At 40.4% G+C, this 13,629-nt stretch overlaps 1 protein-coding gene across 4 annotated transcripts in view; it reads left to right on the top strand.

Annotated features, from left to right (window-relative positions):
* Window positions 1-13,629, top strand: part of LOC124804395 (leukocyte tyrosine kinase receptor) — an 874,407-nt gene that overhangs the window by 584,583 nt on the left and 276,195 nt on the right. For all 4 annotated transcript variants that reach the window (XM_047264751.1, XM_047264750.1, XM_047264749.1 and 1 more), the window contains exon 14: window positions 9,590-9,746. In XM_047264751.1, the coding sequence (XP_047120707.1) occupies window positions 9,590-9,746 (157 nt within the window). The remainder of the gene's footprint in view (window positions 1-9,589; window positions 9,747-13,629) is intronic.

Genomic DNA, 13,629 nt, shown 5'->3' with positions numbered 1-13,629 from the left:
TACATAAAACTGTCATATGGATGTACCACCCACTTCTGTTTTTGAAATTAAGAAAATTGTGTAGCCTCTCAAAACTAAATGCTCAGCTGGGTTTGAAGGTGTTGCCAGTCAAAATATAAAAAGACTTGTTCCTACATAATAAGCACTATCATTTTTGAATCTTTTTTGAAATACATAATACATTACTGGGGGCATTTTTCCAGAAAACTTGAAATAGTTTTTTTTCAGCAAACTGTATTTGGGATTTTCATTGTTAGAGAATTGTTTCAGTTGCCAGTTTATGCAAGTAGCCTTGTAATTCTTCCGCCATAATTCATGTTTCAATTACTGCCAGTCCTTCACTATCATACCTAACTACTTGTTTTTTTCTTCGTCATCCATAATTTCGACAGCTGTGACTATTTAGTGGAATTACATCAAATGTGTTCACTATCAGGAATCTCCATTATCCTGTTAGTAGACTAGTTGTACATTACATGTCACTCCATGCTACACATTTATAGTTCATATGTTATATGAATTAAAAACAGAAGAGTCAATGGAAAATCACTGATACAAAAAACAGCAGTATTATTGATATATAAAATTTTAGTTTTTCTTATTTTTAAGGGAGTTTAACAGAATAATTATACAACAGAAAAGATTATGTCTGTAGTAGCTTTCCTATCTGTGGGGAACCAGTTTTGTTATTGATTCTGAGAAAGAACAACATACGCAGCTTTACAAATTATGTAAAAATTATTTAATAGGATAGATAAAAAACATACTCACCAAGTAGCAGCAGAATACACACATAAAAGATGGTTGTAATTGGCAAGCTGCCAGAGCCAGTGGCTCCTTCTTCAGGCAGAAGGATTGAAGGGGAAGGAAGAGTGGTGAAGGAAAAGGACTGGAGAGGTCTAGGAAAAGGGGTAGATTTTGGGAAAGTCACCCAGAAGTGCACATCAGAGGAGAAATACTGTACAGGATGAGAAGGAAAGACTGGTTAGTGGGGACTGCATTGGATGAGATTAGGAAACCTGAGAACTAAAGGTGGAAGACAGGGTAATCTGCTGACAGAGATTACTGGTTAAACATCATGCATGAGTTAATAAAAGTGAAAAGCTAAGTGCATTGCACGTAACAGAGGTGGGAGGGGGTGAGGTGAAAAATAGATTGGAAAGACAATGAAAGATGTAGAAAACTAAAATGGAGTGAAGGAAAGAGTAGTTATAGTGAAGAAAAGCTGAGACAGAAAAAATTAATGTAAATTAAGGCCAGGTGGTAGGTGAGAACCAAGGACATGTTGTTTTGCTAGTTCCCACCTGCAGAGTTCTGAGAAACTGGTGTCTGGGGGGAGAATCTAGATGGAGCATGTGATGAAACAAGTGCCAAGGTCATGAATGTCATGTTGCCAAGCGTGCTCTGCAACAGGATATTGCGAGTTGCCAGTATACACCCTCTGCCTATGCCGATTCCTGCTAACAGATAATTTAGTGGTAGTCATGCTAATGTAGAAGACCAGTGTTTACATGACAGCTGGTATATGACGTGTCATTTTACAGGTGGCTCTCCCTTTGATAGTATATATTTTGCCAGCTACATGGCTGTTTAGGTGGTAGGAGGGTGCACAGGGCAAGTCTTCCAGCAGGGACAGTCACATTGGTAGGAGCCATAGGGTAGGGAGATGGGTGCAGAAGGAGCTTAGGGTCTGATAAGAATATTGCAGACATTGGGAAGGTGACGGAAAGCTATTCTAGGTGTGGAGGGCAAAATTTCAGACAGAATAGATCTCATTTCAGGACATGATTTTAGGAAGTCATGGCCCTGTTGAACTAGCTGATTAACACATTCCAGACCAGGATAATACTGAATCACCAGTGTTGTGCTTTAAAGTTGTTTTTTGGAGGGGTCAGCAGTACCAGGTTTGGATGTGATGGCCCAAGAAATCTGCTTTTTAACTAGGCTGGTGGGTAATTATGTGCAGTGAAGGCTGAGGTCAGAATGGTGTATTGCTGTAAAGAGTTTGCATCTGAAAAAATATGTTTACCTCGGATGCCAAGGTTGTATGGGAAGGAACGTTTGATGTGGAAAGAATGGCAACTGTCAAAATGTAAGTACTGTTGTTTGTTGGTGGGTTTAATGTGGACGGAATTGTGTAGCTGGTCTTTGGTGAGGATGAGATCAAAATCAAGGAAAGTGGCATGAGGTGTGGAATAGGATCATGTGAAATTTAATTGGGAGAGGGTATTCAGAGATTCCAGGAATTTTAGCAGGTCAGCCTCACCATGGGTCCACATGGTAAAGATGGTCTTGTACCGAACACCTCGGGTTTCGAATCTGTGCCAGATGGCATGGACCTCGATTACCATTAGAGGTCTCTGCAGCCATCGCGCCATAAGCCATGGTTGCACAGCGTGCTACTTTGCTTATTTCTGTGTATGAGTGGACATTGTTGATTCTGGGAGGTTTTCACTTGTGACTCTGTTGCTTCTTGTGTGTTGTTGTTCTTAGTGTCTGCTCGGTTGTCCGTCGTTGTTCATGTCCGTCTGGTTTGTTTATTCACGGGCTGTGCCCGTTCGGTCCCACCGTGTTTTTGTTCATGGCCAACCCCACAACCGTTCTGGTCACAGTTACAACATTTTGGTGATGAGGATGTGAAGGTGGTAGTTGTTAGCATGGAGGTGAAGTTGGTCTGTCTTCTGGAGCAACAGCAGCAGCTCATGCAGCAGCAGCAGCAGCTCCAGTTAGACACCTTACAGCAGTTGCTGCGGTTGCTAATGGACAAAGTTGATGCAAGGGACGCACTACCACAACAGCTTCTGAGTCCTTAAGTATCCGATGCTTTCCCATGTCCGCTTTCATTCCCCCCATTTAATGATGCTAAAGAAGACTGTGAAACATACGTACATTGGCTGAAGCAACATTTCACGGCTTTTCAAGTCACGGATGACTCCATGCAGCGGTCGTTGTTTTTGTCTTAGGCCTCCCCAGACATGTTCTTTCTTCTCCTATCTGCCGACCACCACGGCACCATCTGGGGCATTTTCACCCTACGTGCAAGTTTCAGGGGGGAGGGATCTGGTTCCAAGTGCTGCGGGTTTCGAATCCGTGCCAGACGGCATGGACCTCGTTTACCACTAGAGGTCTCTGCAGCCGTCGTGCCATAATCCATTGCTGCGTGTGCTCCTGGCCTGCGTATAATGTGAGGGCGCTATGGTGGAGGCACATGGTACCAGCGGCCAATAGCAACATACCCTATCATGTATTTAAGCACCTGCCTCTCACTCAGTGAGGCAGTCTGATATTCGCGTGAGTCTCTGATATCTCGCCTACTGACAGCGTGTTACTTTGCTTATTTCTGTGTATGAGTGGATGTTGTTGATTTCGGGAGGTTTCGGTTTGTGGCTCCATTGCATCTTGCGTGTTGTTGTTCTTAGTGTCTGCTCGGTTGTCTGTTGTTCGTATCCGTCCTTTCCTCTCCATCCATTTCATTTGTTCGTGGGCCGCACCCGTTCAGTCCCACTGTGCTTTTGTTCACAGCCAACCCCGCAACTGTTCCGTTCATGGTTTCAACAGATAGCATCAGTGTATCTAAACCAAATTAGGGGCTGAAGACCTATGGGTCCCAGGAAAGCCCCCCCCCCCCCCCCCCCCCAAGTGACCCATGAAAAGGTTGGCGTAGGAAGGATCCATCCTGGCTCCCATGGCTGTACCCTAGGTGCTTCAGTCCGGAACTGTACTGCTGCTACAGTTGCAGGTTCGAATCCTGCCTCGGGCATGGACGTGTGTGATGACCCTACATTAGTTGGGTTTAGGCAGTTCTAAGTCTGAGGGACTGATGACCTCAGATGTTAAGTCCCATAGTGCTTAGAGTCATTTGAGGTGGCATCAATGGTGACAAGCAAGATGTGTGGTGGTAGTGGGATGGACAAAGATTTCAGACAATCTAGTAAATGGTTGTTATCTTTGATGTAGGAGGGGAGTCTTTGTACTATGGATTAGGGGTGTTGATCAACTAAGGCAGATATATGTTCAGTGGCTGGTTTGAAGCCAGCAGCTATAGGACGACCAGGATGATAGGGTTTGTGGATCTTAGGAAGAAGGTGTGTGGTTTGGGCGGTGTGAGAAGTTCTGTGGATTGAGATGTTAATCCTTGTGAGGGACCTGAGGTTTTAAGGAGGGACTGCAGGTCAGTTTGAATCACAAGAGATGGGATCTTGATGGCTGACGCTGTATATAGAAGTGTTAGATGGCTGGTGTAGACCTTCACTAACATATTCCTTTCAGTCAAGTACCACAGTGGTAGATCCTTTGTCTGCTGGGAGGATAAAGATGGAATGTAGAGCCTGGAGTTATGCAGAGAACAGGATAGGGTCATGTTGCAGGGACCCGAGTAAGGGTTGTGAAGGATTGTTGGATGTGAGGAATTCTTGGAAGGCTTGTAAGGGATGATTCTGAAGTATTGGTGGTGGATCAAGTTGTCATTGTGGTCTGTACTGTTCAAGGCAGGGTTCAATGTCTATTTTGTGGTTGGAAAGGTTTTGGGATTGGGTTGCAAAGTGATATTTCCAGTGGATATTACATGTGAAGGAATGTAGGTCCTTCACCAAAGCTGCATGATCAGATGCAGGTTTAAGGCTGAAAGTGACGCCCTTAGATAATACAGATAATTCTGGAGGGGAGAGTGCTTTAGATGAGAGGTTAATGACACTGTATTGTTGTGACTTGTTCTTGGGATTATGGGTTATTCTTGGTCTGGTAGGCAGTGGTGAAGGCTGCGGGATGTTAAGGAGGTTGACCAAGCTCAGTTTGTTGGAGAGGAGTGGTGGTTGATGGTGTGGCTGTTTAGGGAGCTGCAGAGGGACAGGAAGGGAAACACCACTGTTCGGATAGTTTAGGGGAAGGTGGGATAGCTTTTTGAGGTGAAGTCTGGCATGCTGTTGCAGTTTGGAGTTGGCTTGGCAGATGATACCATTCAAGGAAGTGAGGGGGGGGGGGGGGGCAGATAAGTGTAGGATATTGTAGAAGGAGAGAAGTCTGGTAGAGTGGAAATTGGCTGATGAGGCATATAGGTCACAGGTTAGCTGGGTAAGAACAAGAGACTGCTGTATTTGGAAGTGTAAAAGAACCTGGTGTAGGTTAGGATTGCATCAAGAAACAGGGACTTTCAATGTTAAGCCTTTTGGAGTAGCTCCAAGGGACAATACAGGTTTCAATAAACAGAATGTGGGATCTTAGTTTTAATAGTGCAAAGGCATGTTTTTGAAAAGAACAGAGGTAATAAGAAATTGGAATCATCATGACAAGAGGGGACACTTTGGAGACTTAGAAATTGTGGGGGTAGCAGAAAATAAATAAGTAAATAAGCAGATATATAGAAAGATAGAAAAACGGAAGAGAAGCAAGGAAAAACATCAGAAATATTAGAAACATTCATACAAAAATCATTAATCAGAGGTAATGAGTGGGTGATCGATATGATGCGAAAAAAGTTATTGAAAAAGAAAAAAATTGATATGGAAAGTTGTGAAAACAGAGGAAATTTTAAAAACTGGGTGAACAGAAAGCAAAAGTCATAGTAGTAAATGTAAACTACGTAGCTTGGGAATTAAAGTGATATAATAGATGACAATAAAAGTCAATCAGAGCAGTTTGCCAAAAAACAAAAGCACGAAAACATGAAAGAATAATGTTTAAACAAGATAAGTGGATGGTGGAAAAGAAAATAGCTGTCAAATTTGCGAATAAGCCGGTGAAAGACAATCAGGAGAGGCCATGCAGTGTAATAAACTGTAAATTGTATGCAAATTCATAAATAAAAACGGAATTGATATGTTGTTGTTGTGGTCTTCAGTCCTGTGCAAGCTTCTTCATCTCCCAGTACCTACTGCAACCTACATCCTTCTGAATCTGTTTAGTGTATTAATCTCTAGGTCCCACTTTACGAATTTTTACCCTCTCCCCTTCCCTCCAATACTAAATTGGTGATCCATTGATGCCTCAGAATATGTCCTACCAACCGATCCCTTCTTCTAGTCAAGTTGTGCCACAAACTCCTCTTCTCCCCAATTCCATTCAATACCTCCTCATTAGTTATACGATCTACCCATCTAATCTTCAGCATTCTTCTGTAGCACCACATTTCGAAAGCTTCTATTCTCTTCTTGTCCAAACTAGTTATCGTCCATGTTTCACTTCCATACATGGCTACGCTCCATACAAATACTTTCAGAAACGACTTCCTGACACTTAAATCTATACTTGATGTTAACAAATTTCTCTTCTTCAGAAATGCTTTCCTTGCCATTGCCAGTCTACATTTTATATCCTCTCTACTTCGACCATCATCGGTTATTTTGCTCCCCAAATAGCAAAACTCCTTTACTACTTTAAGTGTCTCATTTCCTAATCTAAGGGACTGATGACCTTAGCTGTTTAGTCCCCCTTAAACATCCCAACAACCACCACCACCATCCTAATCTAATTCCCTCAGCATCACCCGACTTAATTCGACTACGTTCCATTATCCTCGTTTTGATTGTTGTTGATGTTCATCTTATATCCTCCTTTCAAGACACTATCCATTCCGTTCAACTGCTCTTCTAAGTCCTTTGTTGTCTCTGACAGAATTACAATGTCATTGGCGAACCTCAAAGTTTTTATTTCTTCTCCATGGATTTTAATACCTACTCTGAATTTTTCTTTTGTTTCCTTCACTGCTTGCTCAATATACAGATTGAATAACATCGGGGAAAGGCTACAACCCTGTCTCACTCCCTTCCCAACCACAGCTTCCCTTTCATGTCCCTCGACTCTTATAACTGCCATCTGGTTTCTGTACAAATTGTAAATAGCCATTTGCTCCCTGTATTTTTCCCCTGCCACCTTCAGAATTTGAAAGAGAGTATTCCAGTCAACATTGTCAAAAGCTTTCTCTAAGTCTACAAAGGCTAGAAACATAGATTTACCTTTCCTTAATCTAGCTTCTACGATAAGTCGTAGGGTCAGTATTGCCTCACGTGTTGCAATATTTCTACGGAATCCAAACTGATCTTCCCCGACGTTGGCTTCTACCAGTTTTTCCATTCGTCTGTAAAGAATTCCGTTGGCATTTTGCATCCGTGACTTATTAAACTGATTGTTCGGTAATTTTCACATCTGTCAGCACCTGCTTTCTTTGGGATTGGAATTATTATATACTTCTTGAAGTCTGAGGGTATTTCGCCTGTCTCATACATCTTGCTCACCAGATGGCAGAGTTTTGTCAGGACTGGCTCTCCCAAGGCCTTCAGTAGTTCTAATGGAATGTTATCTACTCCCGTGGCCTTGTTTTGACTCAAGTCTTTCAGTGCTCTGTCAAACTCTTCACGCAGTATCATATCTCCCATTTCATCTTCATCTACATCCTCTTCCATTTCCTTAATACTGTCCTCAAGTACATCGCCCTTGTATAGACCCTCTATATACTCCTTCCACCTTTGTGCTTTCCCTTCTTTGCTTAGAACTGGGTTTCCATCTGAGCTCTTGATATTCATACAAGTGGTTCACTTTTCTCCAAAGGTCTCTTTAATTTTCCTGTAGGCAGTATCTATCTTACCCCTAGTGAGATAAGCCTCTACATCACTACGTTTGTCCTTTAGCCATCCTTGCATCCTTGCTTAGCCATTTTGCATTTCCTGTTGATCTTACTTTTGAGACGTTTGTCTTCCTTTTTGCCTGCTTCATTTACTGCATTTTTATATTTTCACCTTGCATCAATTAAATTCAATATTTCTTCTGTTACCCAAGGATTTCTACTAGCCCTCGTGTCTTTTTACCTACTTGATCCTGTGCTGCCTTCACTACTTCCTCTCTCAAAGCTACCCATTGTTCTTCTACTGTATTTCTTTCCCCCATTCCTGTCAATTGCTCCCTTATGCTCTCCCTGAAACTCTGTACAACCTCTGGTTTAGTCAGTTTATCCAGGTCCCATCTCCTTAAATTCCCACCTTTTTGCAGTTTCTTCAGTTTTAATCTACAGTTCATAACCAATAGATTGTGGTCAGAGTCCACATCTGCCCCTGGAAATGTCTTACAATTTAAAACCTGGTTCCTAAATCTCTGTCTTACCATTATATAATCTATCTGAAACCTGTCAGCATCTCCCGGCTTCTTCCATGTATACAACCTTCTTTTATGATTCTTGAACCAAGTGTTAGCTATGATTAAGTTATGCTCTGTGCAAAATTCTACCAGGCAGCTTCCTCTTTCATTTCTTAGCCCCAATCCATATTCGCCTACAGTGTTTCCTTCTCTCCCTTTTCCTACTACCGAATTCCAGTCACCCATGACTATTAAATTTTCGTCTCCCTTCACTATCTGAATAATTTCTTTTATTTCATCATACATTTCTTGATATATGCAAATAAAAATGGACCCGTCTATAAGCACGGAAATCAGTACTACAAAAGATAAAGGGCCAAAGTGTTGATTAATCTTAGTAATACAGATAAACGAATGGATTACCACATAAAGTAGAAAACAGACGATAGTTTGAACAAGACAGACAACAACAAAGACTGAAAAGAGGTTTAAATAAGAAGGAGTGATGGCTACATGGGCTAATATAACAATGAAAACAGTCAATTACTGGTGAAGTTATTTAACAGGATAGATAAAAAACCTACCACCAAGCAGCAACAGAACACACACATAAAAGATGGTTCTAATTGGCAAGCTTTCGAAGCCAGTGGCTCCTTCCTCAGTCAGAAGGGCTGAAGGGGAAGGAAGAGGGGTGAAGGGAAACGACTGGAGAGGTGTAGGAAAAGTGGTAGATTTTGGGAAAGTCACACAGAACTGCAGGTGAAGAGAGACTTACCATACAAGTTGAGAATGAAGACTGATTGTTGAGGACTGCATTGGACGAGATTTGGAAACCAGCCAGTGGGAACTAGCACTAATTAGCAGGTGGGAACTAGCACTACAAAAAGTCTGTGGTTCTCGCCACCCACCTGGCCTTAATCTACATTAATTTCTTGTGTCTCAGCATTTCATCACTGTAACTACTCTTTTCTTCACTCCATTTTAGTTTTCTACATCTTTCATTGTCTTTCCCGTCTATTTTTCACCGTCCGCCTCCACTTTTGTTACGTGCATTGCACTTAGCTTTTCACTCTTGTTAACTCATGCATGATGTTTAAGCAGTAATCTCTGTTGCATGTTATCCTGTCTTCCACCTTTAAACACCCAGGTTTTCAAATCTCGTGCGATGCGGTCCCCAACAATCGGTCTTTCCTTCTCATCCTGTACGCTAAGTCTCCCCTGGCCCGCAGTTCTGGGTGACTTTCCCAAAATCTACCCCTTTTCTTGGACCTCTCCTGTCTTTTTCCTTCACCCTTCTTCCTTTCCCGTCAACCCTTCTGCCTAAAGAAGGAGCCAGTGGCGCTTAAAGATTGCCAGTTACAACTGTCTTTTACGTGTGTGTTCTGCCGCCACTTGGTGAGCAGATTTTTCATCTATCCTATTAAATTATTTTACACGTATGACTAATCTCATAAATGTGCTCCTAAACAGAAAATGAATAGTTAAAATATTATTTGTGTGCATGACCAGTATTATGTAATTTCAGCTTAGGAATGGTACTGAAGGAAGGCCAGTACTGATAGCAGCTGGTGGTGGTGGTCTTGGACGAGAGTCTTCTGGCACTCAAGGCAGACAGCATGGACATGGCATTAATTTGAGCAGGAAAGCATTCTCTGGAAAAGAACACAACACTACAACTGCTGGTATGTACTTATTATTTTCATAACATCATTAAACTCATAATTTATATTTCCCTGGTGTTTTAAGAGCACTTCACAGAGAGAAATGTTGTCAAGAGTTTCTATCTGTCTTGACACACACACACACACACACACACACACACACACACACACACACACAAACAGTAACAGGCTTATTTGACATCTAAAAACAATTGCTTCTTCTTATCCTTCTTTATAGTTGAGGTCATTAAAGCTTACTTATGTCATGAGGTGAGGGTATAGGATAATGATGATACAGATCAGTCTATCAAGTGAAGATATAAAGTTATGTATTCTCAACAAGAAGCTTGGTTTGAACACAACAGTGTTTTAAGGGGTACATTACTATTTTGGGTTGTATGCCCTGCCCTCCTCTGACTTTGTAATTCACTTACTCCACAGAATGTAGTTGCTTTATAGCTCCTGTATGTGCTAGGTCGTTCTGTTGTTCACCTGTATTCCACTTCTTAGAGTCAAATCCATTCTGTACATCCCCCGAAACTTTATCATGAGCTCTTATCTTTTCTTATAGTTACATTTGTCTTTCCACTTATTTCGCTTTTCATCTCTCTCTCTCTCTCTCTCTCTCTCTCTCTCTCTCTCTCTCTCTCTCTCTTATTCTATATTGCTATATTTTCTTTCATATAGTTTTATTCCTCGTCTCTCTTGTTTTTAGCTCTCCCTTCCACTTGTCTGTTCCTACCCATCTTCATTTCATCCAGTTTTCTTATTCATTATGTCTCCATACTATGTCTTTTGTCGACCTCTCATTTAGCCTTCCAGCTCCACAGCTTTTAAATTCTCATATGTAGCTGCTGTATCATTGTTAAATTTTCTATTGCTCTTCTCTGCCACACTTGCCTGAGATGAGGATCTGCATCACTTTTCAAAAATTTTTCAAAAAATCTTTTTTTTTTTTTTTTTTCGCCAGAGTAGGCAAGTTAAAAACTTTGTAAATTAATGAATTTGCCAGCTTTAGTGTAGATGTCTCCATTTGGTGGTATTTAGCAGGCAGACATTCTAAACTGTAGATTCCCTTTGCTTTGATATCTAATTATATTTTTCATCTGAATAATGCTTTGCAATTGCTTTTTCTGAACTTATTAAAACTTAATAACCCATTTTACCTGTTATTATAAGTTGTCTCTAAATGTCATGACATCAGTGGTATTTTACTGAATTTTCCACTATCTTATGTTTGCTTCTTGTGATTGAGCATCAGATAATGTACAAAATGTTTTCATCTACTCTTGCAAATAAGTATCTAGTTCACATGGATTGAGCTGTTCCCTTTAACAGGACATATAATTAAAAAGTCTGTCACTTGACTAGCAGTTTTTTCATCCTAAATTTGATACTCCATTATTATTCAATGAAAAATTTTGTTTTTGTTATGTAGTGCCACTGAGTTACTGGATAGTTGAATAAATATATTTTAGACTCTGTTAATATACAATTTAAAATATTACTTAGCTCAAAAAATGGTCACTTACCATCACTCTGCTAGCGTTATTTGTATGGGTTATATTCACGCTATGACTAATTATAACTAATGCTTAGTTGCTTGCTTTTATGATTACAAATATGCTTCGTACACAACTAATAAACCTGATCTCTGAAGATTTCCACATGGAAGGTGATATCAGTGACCATGAAGCAATTGTGGCAACAGTGATCACCAGAGTATGAAGCGCAACTAAAACAAGATTTCCACATGGAAACTGATATCTGTGACCATGATGAATTTGTAGCAACAGTGATTATGAGAGTATGAAGAACAACTAAAACAAGTAAAAAAACGTGTGTTCAACAAACAAGGTAAAGAGGTAGTAGTGTCACATAACAATAAGGAATTCGAAACATTTAGAGCTGGAGAGGAGCATGTAGAAGAACTGTGGTCAGGTTTAGAAGAACAGTTGACCATGCACTTGATAAATATGTACTTAGTCAAACAGTTCATGGTGTGAGGGACTATTCATGATACACAGTCACTCTAAGGAAACTTCTGAAGAAGCAGAGACTACTGCATAATAGGTTTAAAACAAAGCATGAAGCTTTAGATAGGGAGATGCTGAATGAAAAGCATTTGGCTGGAGCCTTCAGCAACAATCATGGCAAAATGTTTTTGAAGGATATCTTGCATAACCCAAAGAAATTCTGGTCATAGGTACAGTCTGTTAGTGGCTCAAAAGCTAGTGTTCTCACGCTCATGGAGGAAACTGGAACTAAGATTAGTGGCAACAAAACAAAAGTAGAAATGCCGAACCCCGTTTTCAAACATTCCCCTGCAAAATTAAATGCAGAGTATTGCTTGAACATAATACTTGCTACGTAAGTGAAATAGATATTAGTATCAGTGGAGTTTTCCAGCCTGCTTGATGTCACATATAAGATCTTCTCTAGAATTATCTTACAAGAACTCAGGAACAACTCGACCAAGAACTTGGACAATATCAAGGAGCATTCTGTCCTGAAAGAAGCTGTCCAGTTCAAATTATCAGCGTTAGGTGGATCATGAAACATCAAAGAGGTTGGTCACCACTTTTGTTGACTTCAGGAAAGCATATGACAGTATCCATTGTGAGTCATTACTTAAAATCCTCGCTGAATTTGGATTGCAACTAAAACTCATTAGTCTTATTGGACTCACCCTTAAGAATACTAAATCAAAAGTTAAAGTCAGGGGGAAACTATCTGAATCATTTGAAGTCCGGACAGGACTTCGACAGGGGGATGGCCTCTCACCACTACTATTTAAGTGTGCACTGGAGAAAGTCCCACCAGAGTGGAATAATAAATGTCAACCAAACATCAAGATTGGCATAAATCTCAAACTCAATTACCTGGCCTTTGCTGATGATCTAGCGCTGCTTGCAAATAGTGTGGAAAAGGCTAAACACTAAATTGAAGAACTTGAAAAAATAGCAGCAAAAGTTGGACTTTGGATCTCGTTTGAAAATACAGAAATGATGCCATCCTTCAAGGTTGAAGCTCCAGCCATTACAGTGAATGATAACAAAGAAATTAAAATTGTAATTAAATTCAAATATCTTGGGGAGGTTATAAGTTTGAATTAAAACAAGAAAATGTCAGTAGAAAGCAGAACAACTAAACTGAAACAAGCGCCACACATCACCTGGCCAACATACAAGAAGAAATGTCTCTCGATAAATGCAAAACTCAAGACACTGCCACTCTGCTATTAAACCTGAAGCAACCTATGCTAGTGAAACACTGTTGAAGATGAACACCAAATCAACCACAGACAAACTACAGAAGGCAGACAGAAGAATCCTTAGAACAATTATAAACAAAAAATACCAAGTAGAGGGACAGTGGTGACTATTACCTAATGAAGTTGTATATCAAGAAACTGAGTCAATAATTGATACAATGTGGAAAAGGAGGGTTGCTTTTTTCCGCCACATTTCCAGACTACCAGGAACCAGGCTACTGAAACAACTGTTCACCTTATTTTGGAAGTAAGACCGAGAACAACTGGTTCAAAGAAGTCCAAGGTAATTTAGATGAGTTAAGCTTGACAATGCAACAAATTGAAGGCAGAGAAGAAAAGAGGATCCTGATACACAGTGACATGAGATTTAAACTAAAGACATTTGCATGCAAAAATACACCATAACAGAGGAAGAAAGGGCAGCCATGTCATAAAGGATGATGAAGTTTTGGGAGCAGAAGAGGAAAGCCAAATCTACACCTAGTATTAAGACTTAAATGTATATGGATTGAATAAAGTGCTCCGATGTGGGCATAAAATATGTAAATAACATCAGTGGAGTTTAAAAACAGTTGAAATTGTTAATATTGAACAACACTCCAGGGCCCAGTGGGATACCTATCCGATTCT

Source organism: Schistocerca piceifrons, chromosome 1 (genome assembly GCF_021461385.2).
Source record: "Schistocerca piceifrons isolate TAMUIC-IGC-003096 chromosome 1, iqSchPice1.1, whole genome shotgun sequence".
Taxonomy (NCBI): Eukaryota; Metazoa; Arthropoda; class Insecta; order Orthoptera; family Acrididae; genus Schistocerca; species Schistocerca piceifrons.
Note: the sequence above shows the minus strand (reverse complement) of the source record. Positions and strands in the feature narration are given on the sequence as shown.